Source organism: Peromyscus eremicus, chromosome 18 (assembly GCF_949786415.1).
Source record: "Peromyscus eremicus chromosome 18, PerEre_H2_v1, whole genome shotgun sequence".
Classification (NCBI taxonomy): domain Eukaryota; kingdom Metazoa; phylum Chordata; class Mammalia; order Rodentia; family Cricetidae; genus Peromyscus; species Peromyscus eremicus.
Window position 1 is genome coordinate 19,142,831 of NC_081434.1, and position 18,300 is coordinate 19,161,130.

An 18,300-nucleotide genomic window follows, 5' to 3' on the forward strand; every position below is an offset into this window, starting at 1 on the left:
CATGAAGATAAGTGTTGCCTCTTTTCTTGTTTCTTACATTTGTTCCATCGCATGTAGGAATTTTTCTCAAGCCAGAACATAGTAAGGGCTGTTAGTATCTGACTGTGGGAGGCAAAATATTCATGGGTCCTGTCCCTTTCAACAATTAATGAAGCATACAATAAAGCTCAAAATAAATTCACTTGAATTTAAATATGAAGCTTAGCTCCATTGTCAAACGAGATAACGGCTCTCTCAAAAATACCATGGCCTCCTTTGTGCAGTTTAGAAGAACACATTGTCTGGCACTAAAGCATTGTGCATCCATGAAAATGGCAACATTGAAGACCGTCAGCACGTTAACCTTTTCTATCGAATGTCTTTCCACACTCCTAGAGGACTCAAAGTCGACAAACTCTAACACAGGAGGGCATGTGGCTTTGTGCCCAGTGTTAGGGAACAATAGTGTGAGAAGCATCCGCAGGGGGTACGGAAGCCCCTGCCGTGCTACCATATGCCCCTCTGTAGTCTTAGCTCGGTCCTTTCTGCTGGGTGGCTTTGAGTTTCTCCCTCTTACATCACTGTTGCCTCTTTGCTCCTCCATGGAGGTGTATTCTTTCTCCTCCACAAAGCATGACATATCAAAAATGAACAGGTGCAGAACCATAGTATATGACACTATAATGTGAATCCACAGGAAATAAGTCATTTCACTCACAGTGAATTAATTTTTGCTCTGCGTCTGAGTTGACATTATGTTTTAACTCCAGGGGATAATAGTCACTTGAGATAGACTATTATTGTTCATAAATGGTGTCAGGAAATGCCTAACAACAAAGGCAGATTTTTTTCCCCTTTAAACATAGCTAGAAAATAACATTCTTTCTTCACTATTGATCTCTCAAGAGATAGTTTTGAGACCATTGTAAATTTTATGATATAGATAGATAGATAGATAGATAGATAGATAGATAGATAGATAGATAGATAGATAGGTAGGTAGGTAGGTAGATAGATAGATAGATAGATAGATAGATAGATAGATAGATAGATAGATAGATAGATAGTACTGTTAAACTGCTGGGTTTCTGAACTTATATCCAGAAGACAAGGATCAGTAGAAAAGCCACAAATGTGTTTGATTGTATTTATATGCAGTGAAGAAGCCTCAGTGACCAGCTCATTCATGATGATCACATTTTTTGTTGCGTGTTGATCTGCTTTTGTGGTCCTTGGGTTTGGACTCATGTACTCATATATGCCAGGCAAGCATTTTATCACCTGAGCTATATCCAGACCTGGAGTTTTTTTTTTTTTTAATTTTTTTTTTGCAATTTCTGTTTGTAGGTAAAGGCAGGTCTTTATATTAAAATTCATATAGTTTATTAGCTGAACAGACTTTATTAGTCTTTGCCTATTAACTTATTCAGACTGTTAAGTAAACATGGTATTTGTTTAAATGTATGATCTCCACAGGGAGGATTGGTATATGAAAGTATAGGAGGTATACTTCATAAAGACAGATTTTGATGAGTATTTTTCAATTTAATGATTGTTTAAGGACCATTCACTTCCTCTTAATCTATGAACAACTGTATTGGATCCTAGTGAGTTCACTTGACTAGGTTCAGTTTTGTGATTTGTGTGTTCCATGCTGGGACTCGACTTTAATACATCTGTTTAAACTTGTTTTATCACTGTTCAGTAGAGCACAGTGATAAAGCAGCAAAGTATTGAGTGGGCAGTCTTCCCATTTGATTGGCAGAATAAAGTCCCATCAGTGCAGCACACAGTAGTCCTTCCTTCTTTACAGATGTGCTCTGAAAACAGCTGTATTGTCCCAAGAGACTGTATAGAAGGCTTGTTCTGCTAGTGTAACAAACTGTTACTTCATTCTATGTCAATATATGCAATGAAGGCATTATATATAATCACATTTCATCTTGCTGTGAAAAAATCATAGTAATTTTCTTTGTGTGTGTCACATTATATAGTGCAATTTCATGACCATTATGAGAAATAGCTATTCTTAACTAGCAGTTAGACACCTCTGTTTTATCTCATATTAATACATTCTACTCTATTTTGAAAAATATTTTGGAAAAAAACTACTAAAAACAATAACAATCTAGTAAACTCTGCAACCACTCTGAAAATCATATTTTCTTTTAGAACTCACAAAGTTTCCCAAACAAGGTATTAAAAATAGTGATGAAAAAAATTGTCCCTCATTTACTCCATTATTTTTCTGTTGCTGTTTGTATTTAGTGAGAAACTTAATATTCGTTACTTCAGAATTAACAAAGTTCATCTGATAAGCCAAGCCAGAAATATATAACTATAAAATGATCGTTTTCTAAAACATACTTTCTATCATAAATAACTTGACCCAAATGATATTTACCAATTAAGGCTTTTGTGAAAAGTTAGTAAAAAGAAAGTTTACCAAGATTAGACATTTACATTTGTCCTAGTTAGGGTTTCTATTGCTGCAGTGAAATACCATGATCGTAAAGTAAGTTGGGGAGGAAAGGATTTGACTTATACCTTCATATCACTGTTCATCATCGAAGGAAGTCAGGACAGGAACGCAAACAGGGCAAGAACGTGGAGGCGGGAGCTGATGCTGAGGCCATGGAGGGATGCTGCTTATTGGCTTGCTTCCCATTGCTTGCTCAGCCTCCTTTCTTATAGAATTCAGGGCCACCAGTCCAGGGATGGCACCACCCCCGTCGATCACTAATTAAGAAAATGTCTTAACCGCTGGATCTTATGTAAGCATTTTCTCAATTGAGGGTCCCTTCTTTCAGATGACTCTAGTAAGTGCCAAACTGACATAAGACTAGGCAGCTCAATACTCATAAGTAGTGGGCTCCAAAAAGCCCCCTCATGCACCAGGGATGGATTCTGATTCTACCGCCAGGGGGCCCCCCAAACAGATCAAGCTCCATAATCTCTACTAGAAGTGCCTCGCCATAGGAGGCCTTGTCTTCTTGTGGGAGGGCAGGCTGGGAGGGGAAGGCTTGGGGTGGGGGCGGGAGGAAGGAAGAGGGGGATCTTTGGTGTATAAAATGAATGAAAAAAATTCTTAATTAAAAAAAGAAAGAAAAATACTTTTTCATTAATTGAAGCTACAAGATGTAATCAATATAATTTAGGTACACAACTTATTCTTTTCTTTTTCTTTTTCTTTTTCTTTTTTTTTTTTTTTTTTTAGTTTTTCGAGACAGGGTTTCTCTGTGTAGCTTTGCGCCTTTCCTGGAACTCACTTGGTAGCCCAGGCTGGCCTCGAACTCACAGAGATCCACCTGGCTCTGCCTCCTGAGTGCTGGGATTAAAGGCGTGCGCCACCACCTCCCGGCTCAATTTATTCTTTATAATCCTAATATTTTCATATTTTAAATTCCTATTAAATTGCCAAAATATACACAAATTACAAAGTAATTTTTTTCAAATGGACACATTAAAGACCCACAGCCCAATAATTAAACATTTGTTTTCTTGACTTTTGGAGAAGTAAAATATCACAATGTCCAGGATTATTTCCTTTATCAAATAAGAATTTTTTTTCTTCCAGTATGTTCCTCATGGGGGTGGGATGTGGCAACCTTATTTTTAGGATTTAGCACCTTGTTTTATGGGCATAGTGAGATTATTGCAAAATCACAAAATTGTAATCCATACAGAAAGCCATCATGGCAAATATATTATAAATTCAGACATAAGAATGGTTTATTTCAAAAGCAATATAAAAAAAGAAGAAAAAGTCATGAAAACTTTATGATAATACTTGGGGACTTTGTCAAAGTGGTCAAATTAAAACATAGTGCTTGAGAATGCAAATTTAGATATAAAAAGTACCAAGAAAGCAGTCAACATAGATGTGACCTAATGGTTATCACAGGAAGGGAAAGGCCCCAGTAACTGAATAAGAGAATAAAGCGTGTGCATGGAGGGTTGAAACTTGGTAGTATTCTTTACAAATTGTTTTGCCCTGAGAACAAAGGCAATGACCCTAGTTATGGAATAAACCATCGGAGTCCTGACACTTATGGGGATTTTTGCTAGCCGTTTGATAGAAAGTTCCTCATCCTTTGAGCTCTTCTATAGCAACAAAAAAGATGTATTAGGGTCCCATCACACCCTTCCTTCAGGAAAAAAAAAAAATCAAGCTTTTGCCAGAATTGACTAGATTTTACCCAGATCTAGTTTGTCATAGATTGAGATTAGAAAATACTCCATCTTTAGATCCTTTTAGGAACACAATAAATTATATCAGTTTGAGATAGTATGTCTGCAGATGTTTCTGAAGTCATAGGACTGGCTGATCACCCCGTTGGGCTGCGTACATGCTCCTCGTGTTATTGAATCAGTAGGAAATGTCCTAGATGACAGCTGTGCCTTCATGCATTCCTAATCATAAGTGTGACGGTTAAATACGATAATATGTGTAACTCTCTAAAATTTAAAATAAAACCCCCAGTCCAACAACACTTTGTGTTAAGTTTGGCCATGTGATTACTTCTGCCTGGCCTGTCTCTACTTCTGTACCTGAAGGGAATCAAAAGCAAGGAGAGAAGCCCTTTTATGGCAGAGATTTGAAAGTGAAGACAAGTCTTTCCCACTCAGTTCTTTGTTAAGTAGAAAAAGAGAAAAGATAATGTTCTAGCTGTCAGCAGATGTCTGACACTTGAAGGAGAATGTCCTCACAATAGAAGTGCTAACAATATCTTCAAAGGTCATCACGGAAGTCGAGAAATGAGGAACATTTGTCCATTGACTATTTCAGTGACCTCCTTTTGGGCTTTCTTTCTACAAACTTGGCAGCTGGGAAATTTGTTCGGCATTTTGGGTGTCAGATCGCTGCGTGATGTGCAAGTCAGAAGGTGTTGTTATTTGCAAAAATACCACCCCCTTTTGGAAGCCGAGCTCACATTAAATGTCAAAAGACTGAAACACTGATTTTAGGAAGCCAAAGTGTAGAAATGGAAAAATGAAGATATGTGTTAAAGGATCATCACCATTGAGAACTAACCGTGAGAGCCACAGCACTTAAAACGTTGAAACAGCTGGAATTAAGCATTCTGCAAAATGAAGGGCTTTATCTTATCCAAGAGAGACTCTGACATTTTAACTATCTTTCTTCTCTTTTCTTTGTAGGCTCACCTCGTAGCAGCTTTTGAAAAGAGTTTAGGGAATATGACTGGCCGATTGCAGAGTCTGACCATGACAGCGGAACAAAAGGTATGGCCAGTAATTGCCACTGAGGCTTGAAAGGAGATGGTACACTTCACAGAATGCTAAATATCCGGCAGGTTTTTAGTGCTTTAAAAGCAGTACTGCAGAGCATCCATTCTGTGCTAAACTGAAACAATGAGGTGACAGTACCATTTCTGTGGCAGTTCTAATTTAAAGACGCAATCAGATTGCCCATATTGGAACACAGAGACACAAAGGCACCCATAGCTCTGTCAGACACTTCTGTCTCTTTACTTCCAACTACAACTATAAATGAATACCAAATGTTGAGAGGAATCTTTATATAGGAGAATTCAAATAGTCTCAAATTGTTACGGAGTTAACAAGAAATGTACTTAAATGAGAATTTTCACAAATGCATGGTTCCTAAGCCTCTTAGTAGACCATGGGTATAATCTGACACATCAAGAAGCTTGCTTGGAAATGACATTAGGATTCCAAAGTAAGAGACACCAGAACGTACCAGTTATGAGAGGGACAATTCTTTGCATTTTTTGCATCAAAAAGCTAGTTGGCATCTGAGATGCTATGTTTATTTGAAGAAACATTACTTCAATTACATCAAAAACTTAAAATACATGCAAAGGATTTTATAGTTTGGAATAAAGAATAGTAGAAAGGAAAACAGAATTGAGTTCTCGGAGGCAAATATATTTAAATATTCTAATCTATCAAGAAAGAGATTGGTCACTCTTCTGTGAAGACCAGCTTTCTTCCCTGCTGTTAGTTCATGCCCTTGACCTTCTTGTATTGCTGGCAGAAACTGGTGCAGTCCCTAAATTTCATGGCAATGTCTTAGAAAGGCTACATATGTACAAAGCATGGACAGACATCCCTGTATTCATCTGATTCTCCATACAGATCTACATTCTAAGAAGTTTTGGATATTTACAGCCTATACCTATATCTACCTCTAGGGAGAGCTGCAGTTTTTTGTTTGGCTTTATAAGGTGTTGCATAACCAAGATTTGTAAGTGTATAAAACTTGTTTTAGAAAGTACAACATGAACAGTCAAACTAAAAGGGAGATAATCTTATATCCTTGTATAATTATACAAAGCAGTCCTTTAGTTTATTCTAGGTCCTAGATTTCTGCCCATGACAACATTTTGTCAATTTGGTTCACTTTCATCAAAACTTTCTAGAAGGTGTCTAACAGACCCCTCTGAGTTCTTAAACTTATCTCTTCTCTCCCCTTCGACACCCTTCCTCCCCTGCCTTGTCTCTTTCTCCTCTCATTTACCCCTTTCCTTCCCTCCTTCCTCTTTTCCTTCTTTGGTATGGATTTCTCCTTCACTATGTAGCATAAGAACCCAGCAAACAGGATTATAAGGCCCTTTAACTAGCTAGGCAGAACAGAATAGCTAATAACACGGAAACTGGAAACCTTGACCATGAATTCTGGCTGTGTCTCTTTAAGAATTATCTAATCTTTGCAAGGAGGTGGTGGCGGCACAAACCTTTCGTCTCAGCACTCAGGAAGCAGAGGCAGGTGGATCTCTGTGAGTTCGAGGCCAGCCTGGTCTACAGAGCAAGTGCCAGAACAGCAAGAGCTGTTACACAGAGAAACCCTGTCTTTAAAAACAAAACAAGAAAGAATTATCTAATCTTGAGAGAGCTTAACCTCAAATCCACTGATTTAACAGTTGGAATGTTCCCTTTAACCATTGATACCTCTGTAGGTCATATTAATAACAAATAAGCACCTTCTAAGATCAACATGAAAAATAAGCAGAATGTTATGATTGTATCACATGCATTGGGGCAATCCAGAAATATTAACTTCCCACACGTTTCTCTTTTTTCCTTATAAAAATCCTAAAAAGACTGGAAGATTATTGGGTAAATCTTTTGCCAAGGAAGTATGAGATCTATATTAAGGATGCCACAGAACTCAGTGTAAAAGTCAAATGGGTATGAGGGTCTACTTCCAATCCTACTGTGGGTGGTAGGTAGGTTGGGCAGAAACAGGCAATTCCAATAACCAGCTGGCTTGACAGACTAGATCTAGGTTCATTAAGGGACCTGAAATTCATAAGGTAAAGAACAATCTAGGATGATAATAAATGTCAACTTTAAACTCCAGCCATGCATGTACACATGCATACATACACATACATGCACAGACATGTACATTATGCACCAAAACATGTGCAAAACTAGAAAAAGAAAGGATGTAAACTAATTCATACCTGACTTATGTTAGTTATATTTCTGGGAATGATGGTTAGCATTCATTGTGATATCTTGAAGAAAGCAAATTGCATAGTGACTATTGATGATCCCTTCATATTTCCTTTAACTCTTTTATATATGTGCAAGTAAATTTTCCAATAGAATTATGTAAGATATGCAAGTATGTTACCTTATGATATCTGGGGATAATCTATAAATATTTGAAATATAACTATTTAATATAAGAACTTTTTGTCATTATATACAAAGTATACTTAAAATAATATCACGAAAATTATTGAAATTGTCCAGAAACTGATTCAAAACAGCAGATGAATACCTACAACAAGGTATCTAAACCACATGGCCCATCCACAAAGCCCTAAACTGAACCAGCTTTCAAGGAAGCTGAGGAACAAAGGAAGATTTCTTGGTGGGTTTTGTTCTCATTGTCTGACCAGAACAGTGTAATTTAGATTGAGCAGACGAACATCTTGGCCCCAGATTGAAGGATAAATGTATCTCGAGGTTTCTTAAATTGGGGTCATGGAATAACAGAAGACAAAGAACATTGTTCACTTAGACATCTTTCTAAAAGCTGAGGGCATAACATTTAATCATATTTCAGGAAAGGCATTCCTTCAGGGAACTAAGATAAAAAGGGTATATTGCTCTCTGGTGATTCAACAATCTCAAGAAAAAGCATCACGAATATAGAGCTGAGTTTTTTATCTCAGTGTCTAGAGTTCCAAGGTTCATTTACCCACTTAGTCTTTTACGAAATTTATATTTAACTTCTATAGGGCAAGAAGAAAATAATATGAATTTAAAAAAAGCTAGATGTATTATTTGCCTATTTCTATCTGCATCTATAGATATGGGTACATGGTGGAATTAAAAACTCCAGAAAGGATATGTATATTTTTTTTCACAAATTAGAATAAATTAGGTGATAGATAGTATTTTTCTAAAGTTTTTGTTCTTTATATATATACATAAAAATGGTAATGTAGTTATATGATTTAAATTGATTTTAATAGTCATCATATATGTGTGTTCTTACAAATGCATATATCCTACCTGGAATTTATATTCTGATAGGTAACAGATGATGATAAAAATATAAGTAAGCTGGGTGGGTGGTGGTGGCACATGCCTTTAATCACAGCACTAGGGAGGCAGAGGCAGGCAGATCTCTTTGAGTTCGAGGCCAGCCTAGGCTACAGAGTGAGTTCCAGGAAAGGAGCAAAGCTACACAGAGAAACCTTGTCTCGAACAACCAAAACATCACAGTCCACATAGTATTAAAGTCCTCTGAACAAACTAGCTTCACAGAATGCTTTTAAACATCATATGCCATTGAAAGTACATGGAAATATCACTTCAATTTATTCACCAAAGTAACTCCCTTGAATAGTATCCTAATAATTTTTTTTTGATTCCAGATGCTAAGTAACTCTGATTCTTTTGTCAAATGTTTATGCCAGAATACTATTTTTGTATACTTAGAGCCCAGAAAACAGAAAAGATATGTATGAATGTCTCAGGAGGCAGATAACTATGATTCCATTAGAGATAGAGCCCCGAAAAGCCGTGAGCATTTTCAAAGGTAACCAGGCTGTAGCTTGAGTTTTCCTGCCTGGCCCACAGTCAGGACAAATCTCTCTCACCTGCCAGTTCCACAGCCACTCAGACCCAATCAAGCAAACACAGAGACTTATATTGCTTACAAACTGTATGGCAGTGGCAGGCTTCTTGCTAACTGTTCTTACAGCTTAAATTAATCCATTTCCATTAATCTATACCTTGCCACATGGCTCGTGGCTTACTGGCATCTTCACATGCTGTTTCTCATCGTGGAGGCTGGCAGTGTCTCTCTCAGCCTTCCACTTCCCAGCTTTATTCTCCTCCTTGTCCCGCCTATACTTCCTGCCTGGCCACTGGCCAATCAGTGATTTATTTATTGACCAATCAGAGCAACACATTTGCCATACAGAACATCTTAGCTCCTCAGATTGGGGCAGATGAAGAAGATTAATTCAGGGGGAATACTAGGTGGTATTTCACGAAGACAAAACAGTCTACGCTTAAGTAGCCAAAAGAATGATGGGAGGTGTCACCCAAGGCATTGTATGAGGCTCCATTTTCTCACACAATATCAACTGAGACAGGCTGTGATACAAATTATTAAGATGGCAAAAATTCTGCAAATACAGAATTTGACATGTGAAATTTTAATAGAACTGTGAAATCTTGTTTCAATTTGATAATGTAACACACTCTAATATTTAAGAATTTAAAATTCAGGAGATGCCCAAACTCGTTGCTTATAGATAACTAAAGTCAGGCAATTGGAACGTGAGCACTAAAATGTGCTACATATGTCTAACTAGGAGGTCACTGAGGATAGAGAACTATCTTCTGAAAATGAATGGTGGATTTTATTCATTGACCCTTATGGTAACTGTAGAGCCTTTCTTTTCTCTGTGAAGGGCATAGATGAACACAGACTTGAAACTGAGGACATTCAATGCCAAGTGTTGGAATGTAACATAGAAAACTAAAAATATTATCTGCTTTGTCTTTACATATTTTATGTTCAGACATTTTCCATCTAGAAATGTTTATAAAAATGTATCTCTAGAATCAGACAATATATCTATGAATGTTTTACAGCATAAGATGAATATGAATCTTTAATTTTAAAAATATTAAGATTTGGTGAAGACCTTTCACTTAAGTTTAGATACAGTAAACATTGATGGGTCTTTCTGTAAGAAAAAGAAAAGAGCAAGATTTCAAGGCAAATGCATAGAAGACTTTTTTTTTCAAGAAAATCACAGCTAAACTGAGATTAACTGAGTGGCATTGTTAGGAAGTAAAGATGGATTTAGTGTAAAAAGTGGATTTAGTGAACAGCTTTGCCTAGAAGGGTGAGTTGTTTCACAAGATTTGTTGTCAAGTTTATAGGGTTTTTAGTGTAACTTTATTAATGAGAAGTTTTGAAAGAGGTCAAGGACAATTAGGAAATCAGATTGGAAAGAATATCAAAGGCTATCATCAAGGAAATACTTGATTATTTTGTTTTTGAAGCATTTTAAGTGTGATCTTCATAACTTGTTTAACCTAAAAAATACAAGACAACTGTCCAAAGAGATATGAAATTTATCAAAATGGTTTTATACAATGAAATTACAAACCACATAAAAGTATATTTTTGCATGGTCTACAGGAGTCAGGGCATCGTTGTCTTGAATTTATTGCAGGAATTGGAGAGAGACAACAAAAGCAGATCCAACGTATTAATTCTCAAGAATCCTTGTGGAATTAGTTAGACCTGTTTTCTCTTGTGTTTCAGAGAGAACATCTGAATGACTATATTTCACAGCAGACTAAACAGTTATCTGTATGACATAAATATTTCTTAGAGTATTTCCATAAAGGCTTAACAGTGACTCTCTAGACTTAAGTATTTTCTGTTGTCTACAGCAAACTACAGAACATCTGAAGACATTTTGGATTAGCTTATGATTTTGTAGTCATCTGTCTCTGGAATTCATTACTAATCATAGTCCTTATCCAAACTTTTCACCCAGAGGAAAGCAATAAAAAAAAGGATGGGGGAATATATGTATGTACTTAAGGCAACATTGTAATTTCAATGTATTCGAGAAATCTTAGGAAAAATATAGCATGAATACAAACAACCAACTCTAATGACACAAGACAATGAAGAGTAGAATAATATTGGAAATTTTCTATATCCTAGTCAAATATGTGAAGTGTTTTATGTTCATTTCTAATCTGCTACCAAGGAAGAAAGAAAGGAAACTGTAACTTCCTTACTACCATGCTGAGACTTTCTATTTATAATAGGCTGTGAAGGTTTTGGTGTTTTTTATAGCACCTTTACTGCCTAGTTGAAAATACATCCTATTATACAAACTAAAGTTGTGAGTAGTGAAGTTGAAGTTTTATTCTTCAGAGAAGAAATATTATCTATTGAACTTTTTATAAAATCACTCCAGCATTTACTGAATCATAAATCAGTTGAAAAGAATGATCTCTCAGCAACGAAGTAAGATATTACATTAAATGGTATAAAAGGGACCTCTCTTATTTTATTTTTCTGACAGGAAAAGAGTTCACAAACATAGAGGTATTTCATTTCATTTAGGGAAAGAATATTTGGCAAAAGGTAAAAATCATATGAAATTCTAAGAAAGGTCATGGTTATAGCTTGAATTACAGCACGAGAGTAGATTTCATTAATGTAACTTTCTGAAGATGTAGGGAATAAGGAGTATAGGTTTGAACATGTTATGTCAATCCAAGTAGAATTTAGCTATCAGTTTAATTAAAGTCTTACAGAATTTCTTATGGGCAGCTATTTATGCTTGGAAAGCTCCCTGAAGAAATACCAACATGAAGCCAGGCGGTGGTGGCTCACGCCTTTAATCCTAGCCCTCAGGAGGCAGAGCCAGGTGGATCTTTGTGAGTTCGAGGCCAGCCTGGTCTACAGAGCGAGATCCAGGAAAGGTGCAAAACTACACAGAGAAACCCTGTCTCGGGAAAAAAAAAAAAAAAAAAAGAAAGAAAGAAAGAAAGAAAGAAATACCAAAATGAATTCAACAAGATTTTTCAAAAGTCATGTAGTAAATATATTACTTGCCTAGTTATACTTCACTTAGCTTTACTAAACCACCACAAATAACAACTAATCTACAGATATCTGCCATTTTCAAAGTGCATCTTAATTTCACAAAGTGATCATTCTGTGGCATATTAAATACAGTGTTATAAAAAGGCAACGTTCTGTAAGTATTCCACTTTTAATCACTTTTAAAAGTTTATAGAAAAAAAAGATCAGTGTAGTGGTGTATATCTTCAATCCCAGCACTCTGGAGTCAGAGGTAGGGGGATCTCTGTGAGTTCAAGGCCTGCCTGATCTAGTTCCAGGACAGTCAGGATTACATAGAGAAATCCTGTCACCAAAAAAAAGTTTATAGAAGAGACTTCTCTGGAAGAGATTAAAACTTTGACACTTAAATAACTCAGCTAGCTCAAAATTAAGCTCAATTATTAGACATTTGCATAAGATCTTATTTCCATTTCTTCCTGTAAAGCCAGAGTCAAATATTTTAGAAGATTTTTAAGTCTGCAGCCTAGGCATCATTGATTCCAAATCCAAGGATGAAAGTCTGACTTTAATTAAAATTTAACACTCACCTAAGCACTGGTTATAAAATTAATTTTTAAATTATGTGAATCCATTTCCAGTAAATACTTTATCTCTCAGGGGTTTCAAGTGGAAACACTAAGTTTTAGTAAAATTGCTTGTAGTAATTGGACGAGGGACATAACATAGAAGTTGGGTAGACTGTGTCATTTTAATGAACTGGGTTGCAAATTGTCTACAATGTGATATGTTTTCTTTATGAGAAATGAATGAGTACAGTGAATTATTTGAAAATTCATGTATAAATTTAGTGATTTCCTTATAATTTTCATGGTGATGTTTTTATTTATAAATTGTTTAAGTCCATAAGAGTTTATTTTTTAACTCTAACTAGTGTCTATCATGAATAAGTGATATACTTTAGCATATAGATGTATAAAATATGGCATGATGTTCAAGCCTGTAACTGCAGAACTTGGGAGGCTGAGGCATTGTGTTGTTGCCTGAGCAACAGAATGAAAGCTTTTCTCAGAAAAAAAAAGAGAGAGAGAAAAAAAAAGAGAGGGGGAAAAACAAACATGAGGCATCGAGTATATATCTATTCTAATTTCCCGTGTTATTTCCAACCATTGCAGTGTCTACCTAAGGTTAGAAGTGTTACTGGACATTCCAGCATATGAGGCAATTTTCTACAATGAAATTGCTTAGCTTTCCCCTTTTATTCTAGGAGAGACTGTGAAAGGACACTGCCATTATTTATAATTTGATATATAAGGACTTTGTGTTTCATGTTTCTATTCACTGATGCATTGAAAAAATATCAGAACTCTAAGGTGACTTCAATGTGCCATCCGAACATAGTAAGGTGACAACTCAAAGAACTGAGTTCAGAATGAGTGCCCAGATTTACACTTGAAGACAGAGAATCATTTCCCTAGGTACAAAGCATTTCAGACAAAATCTAAGGACAGCAAAGGCAACATAGTGTAATGTTGAAATATTGAGATCTAATATCTAATGTTCCCATAGGTAATGCTAAAATGAGTGATAGTTTATCTTGCATTGCTTTGAAAGGATCATCTATGAACTCCCCCTTTGAAAGGATTATGGACTCTTGAGATTACTTTTATAGGACAGGATTCTTAAAATTCTTTCTTTAAGCTAACAAAAGTTTAAATACATTTTGACAAGATCAACCAAGCATCCAGCTCCTTCAGGAGTATAGGGCTACATAATATCAAACCCATTTGACAGTGAAGTATGAATAATGACATTTTATTTTTTTCTAGACATTAAACTTTCAAATTCTTATCGTTCCACAGGAGTCTGAACTTATAGAACTACGGGAAACCATTGAAATGCTGAAAGCCCAGAACTCTGCTGCCCAGGCAGCCATTCAGGGTGCACTGAATGGCCCAGACCACCCTCCCAAAGGTATACTTAAAATGGTGTCCTGTGTCATCCCATACAGTAAGCATTGGTTTTATGCATGAGTTACAGTAAAGTTTCACTTACTCAATGGTGCCAACTTGTATAGTAAGTAGAGTCAGTTTCTCCAGAATTCCAACCTTTGTGAGTACTAGCTTTCATTAGCAGGTGATTTTTAAATTGTAAACTTATATCCAGTCATACATACATTTTTCTTTACTTGAACTAGTACATTGAAGCTAATAGGTTGAGAGTTGCTTAATATATCTGAGTTCAAGCAAATAAAGCCTAGCAACGAATATGTTAATCAAGATCCAGTGTACACTGGGAGCAAGGTCTTATGGGTAGAGTCAGTGAAAAGGTACATTTCCTGTGGCCAGTTTTAAAGTAACCAGGAGCCAGATAAAAATGTATCATTACCATACCTATATGATTCTTTGCCCCCATCCCCATGCCTTGGAATGCTGTGGAAGAAATGCTCATTGTTTTTTTAAGTCCTAATTTCTTTACATATGTTCTATTTATTTATGTCCTGATTTTATCAGCAGGTTCAAGTACTTTTTTTTTTTTTTTTTGGTTTTTCGAGACAGGGTTTCTCTGTGTAGCTTTGCACCTTTCCTGGAACTCACTTGGTAGTCCAGGCTGGCCTTGAACTCACAGAGATCCGCCTGGCTCTGCCTCCCGAGTGCTGGGATTAAATACGTTCGCCACCACCGCCCGGCTCATTCTTCCTTCAATTTAAAATCCTATCGTAAATCCTGAATAGATGTCTTATCACCTCTTTTCTCATTTCCAGATAAGTTCTGGAAAACAATTTTGTATTCTTTCAGCATCTTCAATTCCTAATGACTTTTCAGCCCGCTGGATGACACCCACTACATCCACCCTTCAACCAAAACTATTCTTTCCAGGACCAATAGTGACATATATAATACTTAATTCATTAAATATTTAAATTTCTTGTATTGAGCAGGAAAATAGAGTCTATTACTGATGCCTAAACCCTTACACTTGAAATGCTTATTTTTTGCTAACATTCATGCTGTCATACATTGTTCTTTATGGAGCGTATTTTTAATCATCATGACATTTCATACATATATGTCATTGTATTTTGTTCTAACTCTCCTCACACACTGTTTTCTTCTCTCACCTTTCTTCCCCTCTTTCTGTTCTCCTACCTTCCTGAAAATTGTTCCTCCTTCTGCTCTCCTGGTCTATATATTCCATTAATCTCTCTTGTTCAATCACACCATCCTGTTGGCCCTTTTACCCCCTCTCACAATCACTTTCTGCTTTCATGTCCTACATACACATATAAATTTAAGTCTACACTTTGCATGAGAAAAAACATGTGGATTTCTCTCTTGAGCTTGGCTTATTTCCCTTGGCACAATGATTTCCAGTTCCATCCATTTTCCTACCAATGTTAACCATTTTGTTTTTCTTGACAGCTAGATAAAATTCCATTATCCAAATGTATCAGAATGTCTTTACCTGTTACCTTTTGGTGAACATCTAGGCTAGATCCTTGTCTTGGTTATCAGGATAGTGCCACATAAACATGGCTGTTCAAGTGTCTCTATGGTATGATGACTTAGAGTCTTTCAGGTATATACCTTCAGTGGTAGAGCTGAGACATATGATAGCTCTGCTACTAGTTTCAGTGAGAAACTTCCATGCTCCTTTCCATAGGAGCTGTAGTGGTTGCTATGGACCTGTTATTGTGGACCAGTTACTATAGACTAGTTACTATGGACTAATTCCATTCTCCCCTCCCCCTTGTTAGCATTTGCTCTTGATGGCCTTGAAGATAGTTATTCTAACTAGGGGGGGGGGACTCTCAAAGCATTTTAATTTATATTCCCTGATGCCTAATGATTTGAACACTTCATCATATATTTATTGGCTACTTTTACCTTTTCCTTTGAGAACTGTCTATCCAATTCATTAGCCCAGTTATCGATTGGCTAACTTTTATTTTGGTATTTAAGATTTTAAATTTTCTTAATATTCATTATTTATGAGTGTTTTGCCTCAATGTATGTCTGGGCAATGCATGTTGCTTTGGGTCCACAGAAACCAGAAGAGGGCATTGGATCCTATAGGACTGGAGTTACAAATGGTTGTTAGCTTCCATGTGGGTGCCAGAAATCAAACCTGGGTCCTCTGAAAGAGCAATCGGTGATCTTAACAACTCAGCCATCTCTCAATCCTGATATTTAAATTGTCATGTTCTGTGTAGGTTCTACATGTTAGTTTCTTATTAGATGTATAGTTGGAATACCATTCTGTGGGCTGTCTGTTTACTTTGCCTAATGGTTTCCTTTGTTGTACAGAAGCTTTTCAATGGCATGCAGTCTTATGTACCAATTGCTGGGATTATTTCCTGAGCAATTTTGATGTTTCTTCTCTTTCTAAATTCCCTTTAAAGTTTTCTTTGTTAAATCTTCATTCACTCTTCTGTATCCATTTCTAATTATTGGTATTCTAGATTCTCCTCTGTTATGATTCTGAACCTTATGGTTTTATATATCCTATCTAAAATTCTATGAATTCATTTACTGCTCTAACTACAATTATTGCTTTTACTGAGAACTGTCTAATCTGCCTTGAAAATAAGCTCACCTCTTGATGCCAAAGAAGAAACCCACCAGGATGTCTTTGGGTTTATCTTTGGCACCTGAAGATCAACATTTTCAACTTGTCTTCTTTCCACTCAGGTTTCCTCTATTTCAGCATCCTTTATCTCTGAAATAGTATTACCACCTTTTTTTTAACAGCCAGAAATGATACATGTCAATCATTAGCACTATTCTCCTGATTCAGTGTATCTGTGGGTTTTATTGACTCCATGCCTTCAATAGCTCTTGAAAGTTTACTTTTCTTTGACTCCATCACCGTCCATCATCTCTCCCCTGAACTCTGACTATGAACTCCTCCATAGGCTCTACCTTTCTTAATTTCTTCCTATATTTGGGCTGAGGATATGACTCAGTCATTGAGTGCCTGTTTATCATACAGGGCCCTAATTCTAATTCCCAATACCACACGCATGAAAAACCTTCTATAATCTACCAGCGACCCTTTAATACAGTTCTTCATGTTGTGGTGACCACCCAACCATAAAATTATCTTTGTTGCTACTTCATAATTGTAAATTTGTGCCTGTTATGATTGGTAATGTAAATACCTGTATTTTACAATAATCTTTGGGGGTCATGACCCATTGGTTGAAAACCACTGGACTACACCATCCCTCACATCAAAGCCAGAGAAGTTGTATAAAAACATGTATTAACCAGAGTCCCAATGTCTGCCGTGAGAAATACAAACCATTAAATGTGACACTATCCCTCTTTACCAGCTTAACCCACTCAACAAATATTCAGTGATTAGCAGTTATGTTCCAGACTCTGTTCTTGGCTTTGCCTCTTGCTTTTGAGGTTTTTTGTGCATTCCATATTGAAATTTCTCTGTCCTTAATGTCTTATTACAACCTACTTACTTCTAATATTCTCCACTATTTGTTAAAAATTAAAAAACATTTTGGAAAACTGCAGGATTTAGACAAAGCAGGCCTCCTAGCCCCCTAAACTGGTTCAAGTCCCCTGTGATCTATTTCTGGAAATAGTATTCATATTTACACTCCTCCCCTAAACCTATTAAATGTACCTTTTTAAAATAATGCTAGAAAGTCTTTAATTTGTATTTTGACTATGATAATGCCATATATGTATGGGAGTGTCTTAGTCAGGGTTTCCATTGCTGTGAAGAAACACCATGACTATGGCAACTCTTATAAAGGAAAATATTTAATTGGGGCTGACTTACAGTTCAGAATTTTAGTTCATTGTCATCATCATGGGAAGCATGACAACAGACAGGCAGACATGGTACTGGAAAAGGAACTAAGATTTCTACATCTAGATCCAAAGGCAGCAGAAAGAGACTTGAGCCTGTAAGCCTGGCTTGAGCTGGCTTGAGCCTGCCCCAAAGTAACACACTTCCTCTGTCAAGGTCACACCTACTCCATCAAGGCTACATTTCCTAATAGTACCACTTTGTATGGACCAAGCATTCAAACACATGAGTCTATGGGGGCCATTCCTATTCAAACCACCACAAAGAGGCTTAGCCAAAGTTTACAGGAAGGAATAAAAAATCAAAAATTGTATAGTTGAATTTAAATTTTACAAAAAAATATACATAAAGGATTATACTTACTATGAAAGACAGACTCATTTTCTTGAGCTACTTCTGTTAAGAATTCAGCAACT

The 18,300-nt window shown here is 36.4% G+C and overlaps 1 protein-coding gene across 1 annotated transcript in view; it reads left to right on the forward strand.

The window, feature by feature from the left end:
• The window catches only part of Nav3 (neuron navigator 3), a gene marked incomplete at its 5' end in the record, with an annotated part of 238,763 nt that overhangs the window by 180,994 nt on the left and 39,469 nt on the right, over positions 1-18,300 (forward strand). Inside the window, 2 exons of the mRNA XM_059245802.1 lie at positions 5,140-5,223; positions 13,915-14,026. Of these exons, the coding sequence (XP_059101785.1) occupies positions 5,140-5,223; positions 13,915-14,026 (196 nt within the window). The remainder of the gene's footprint in view (positions 1-5,139; positions 5,224-13,914; positions 14,027-18,300) is intronic.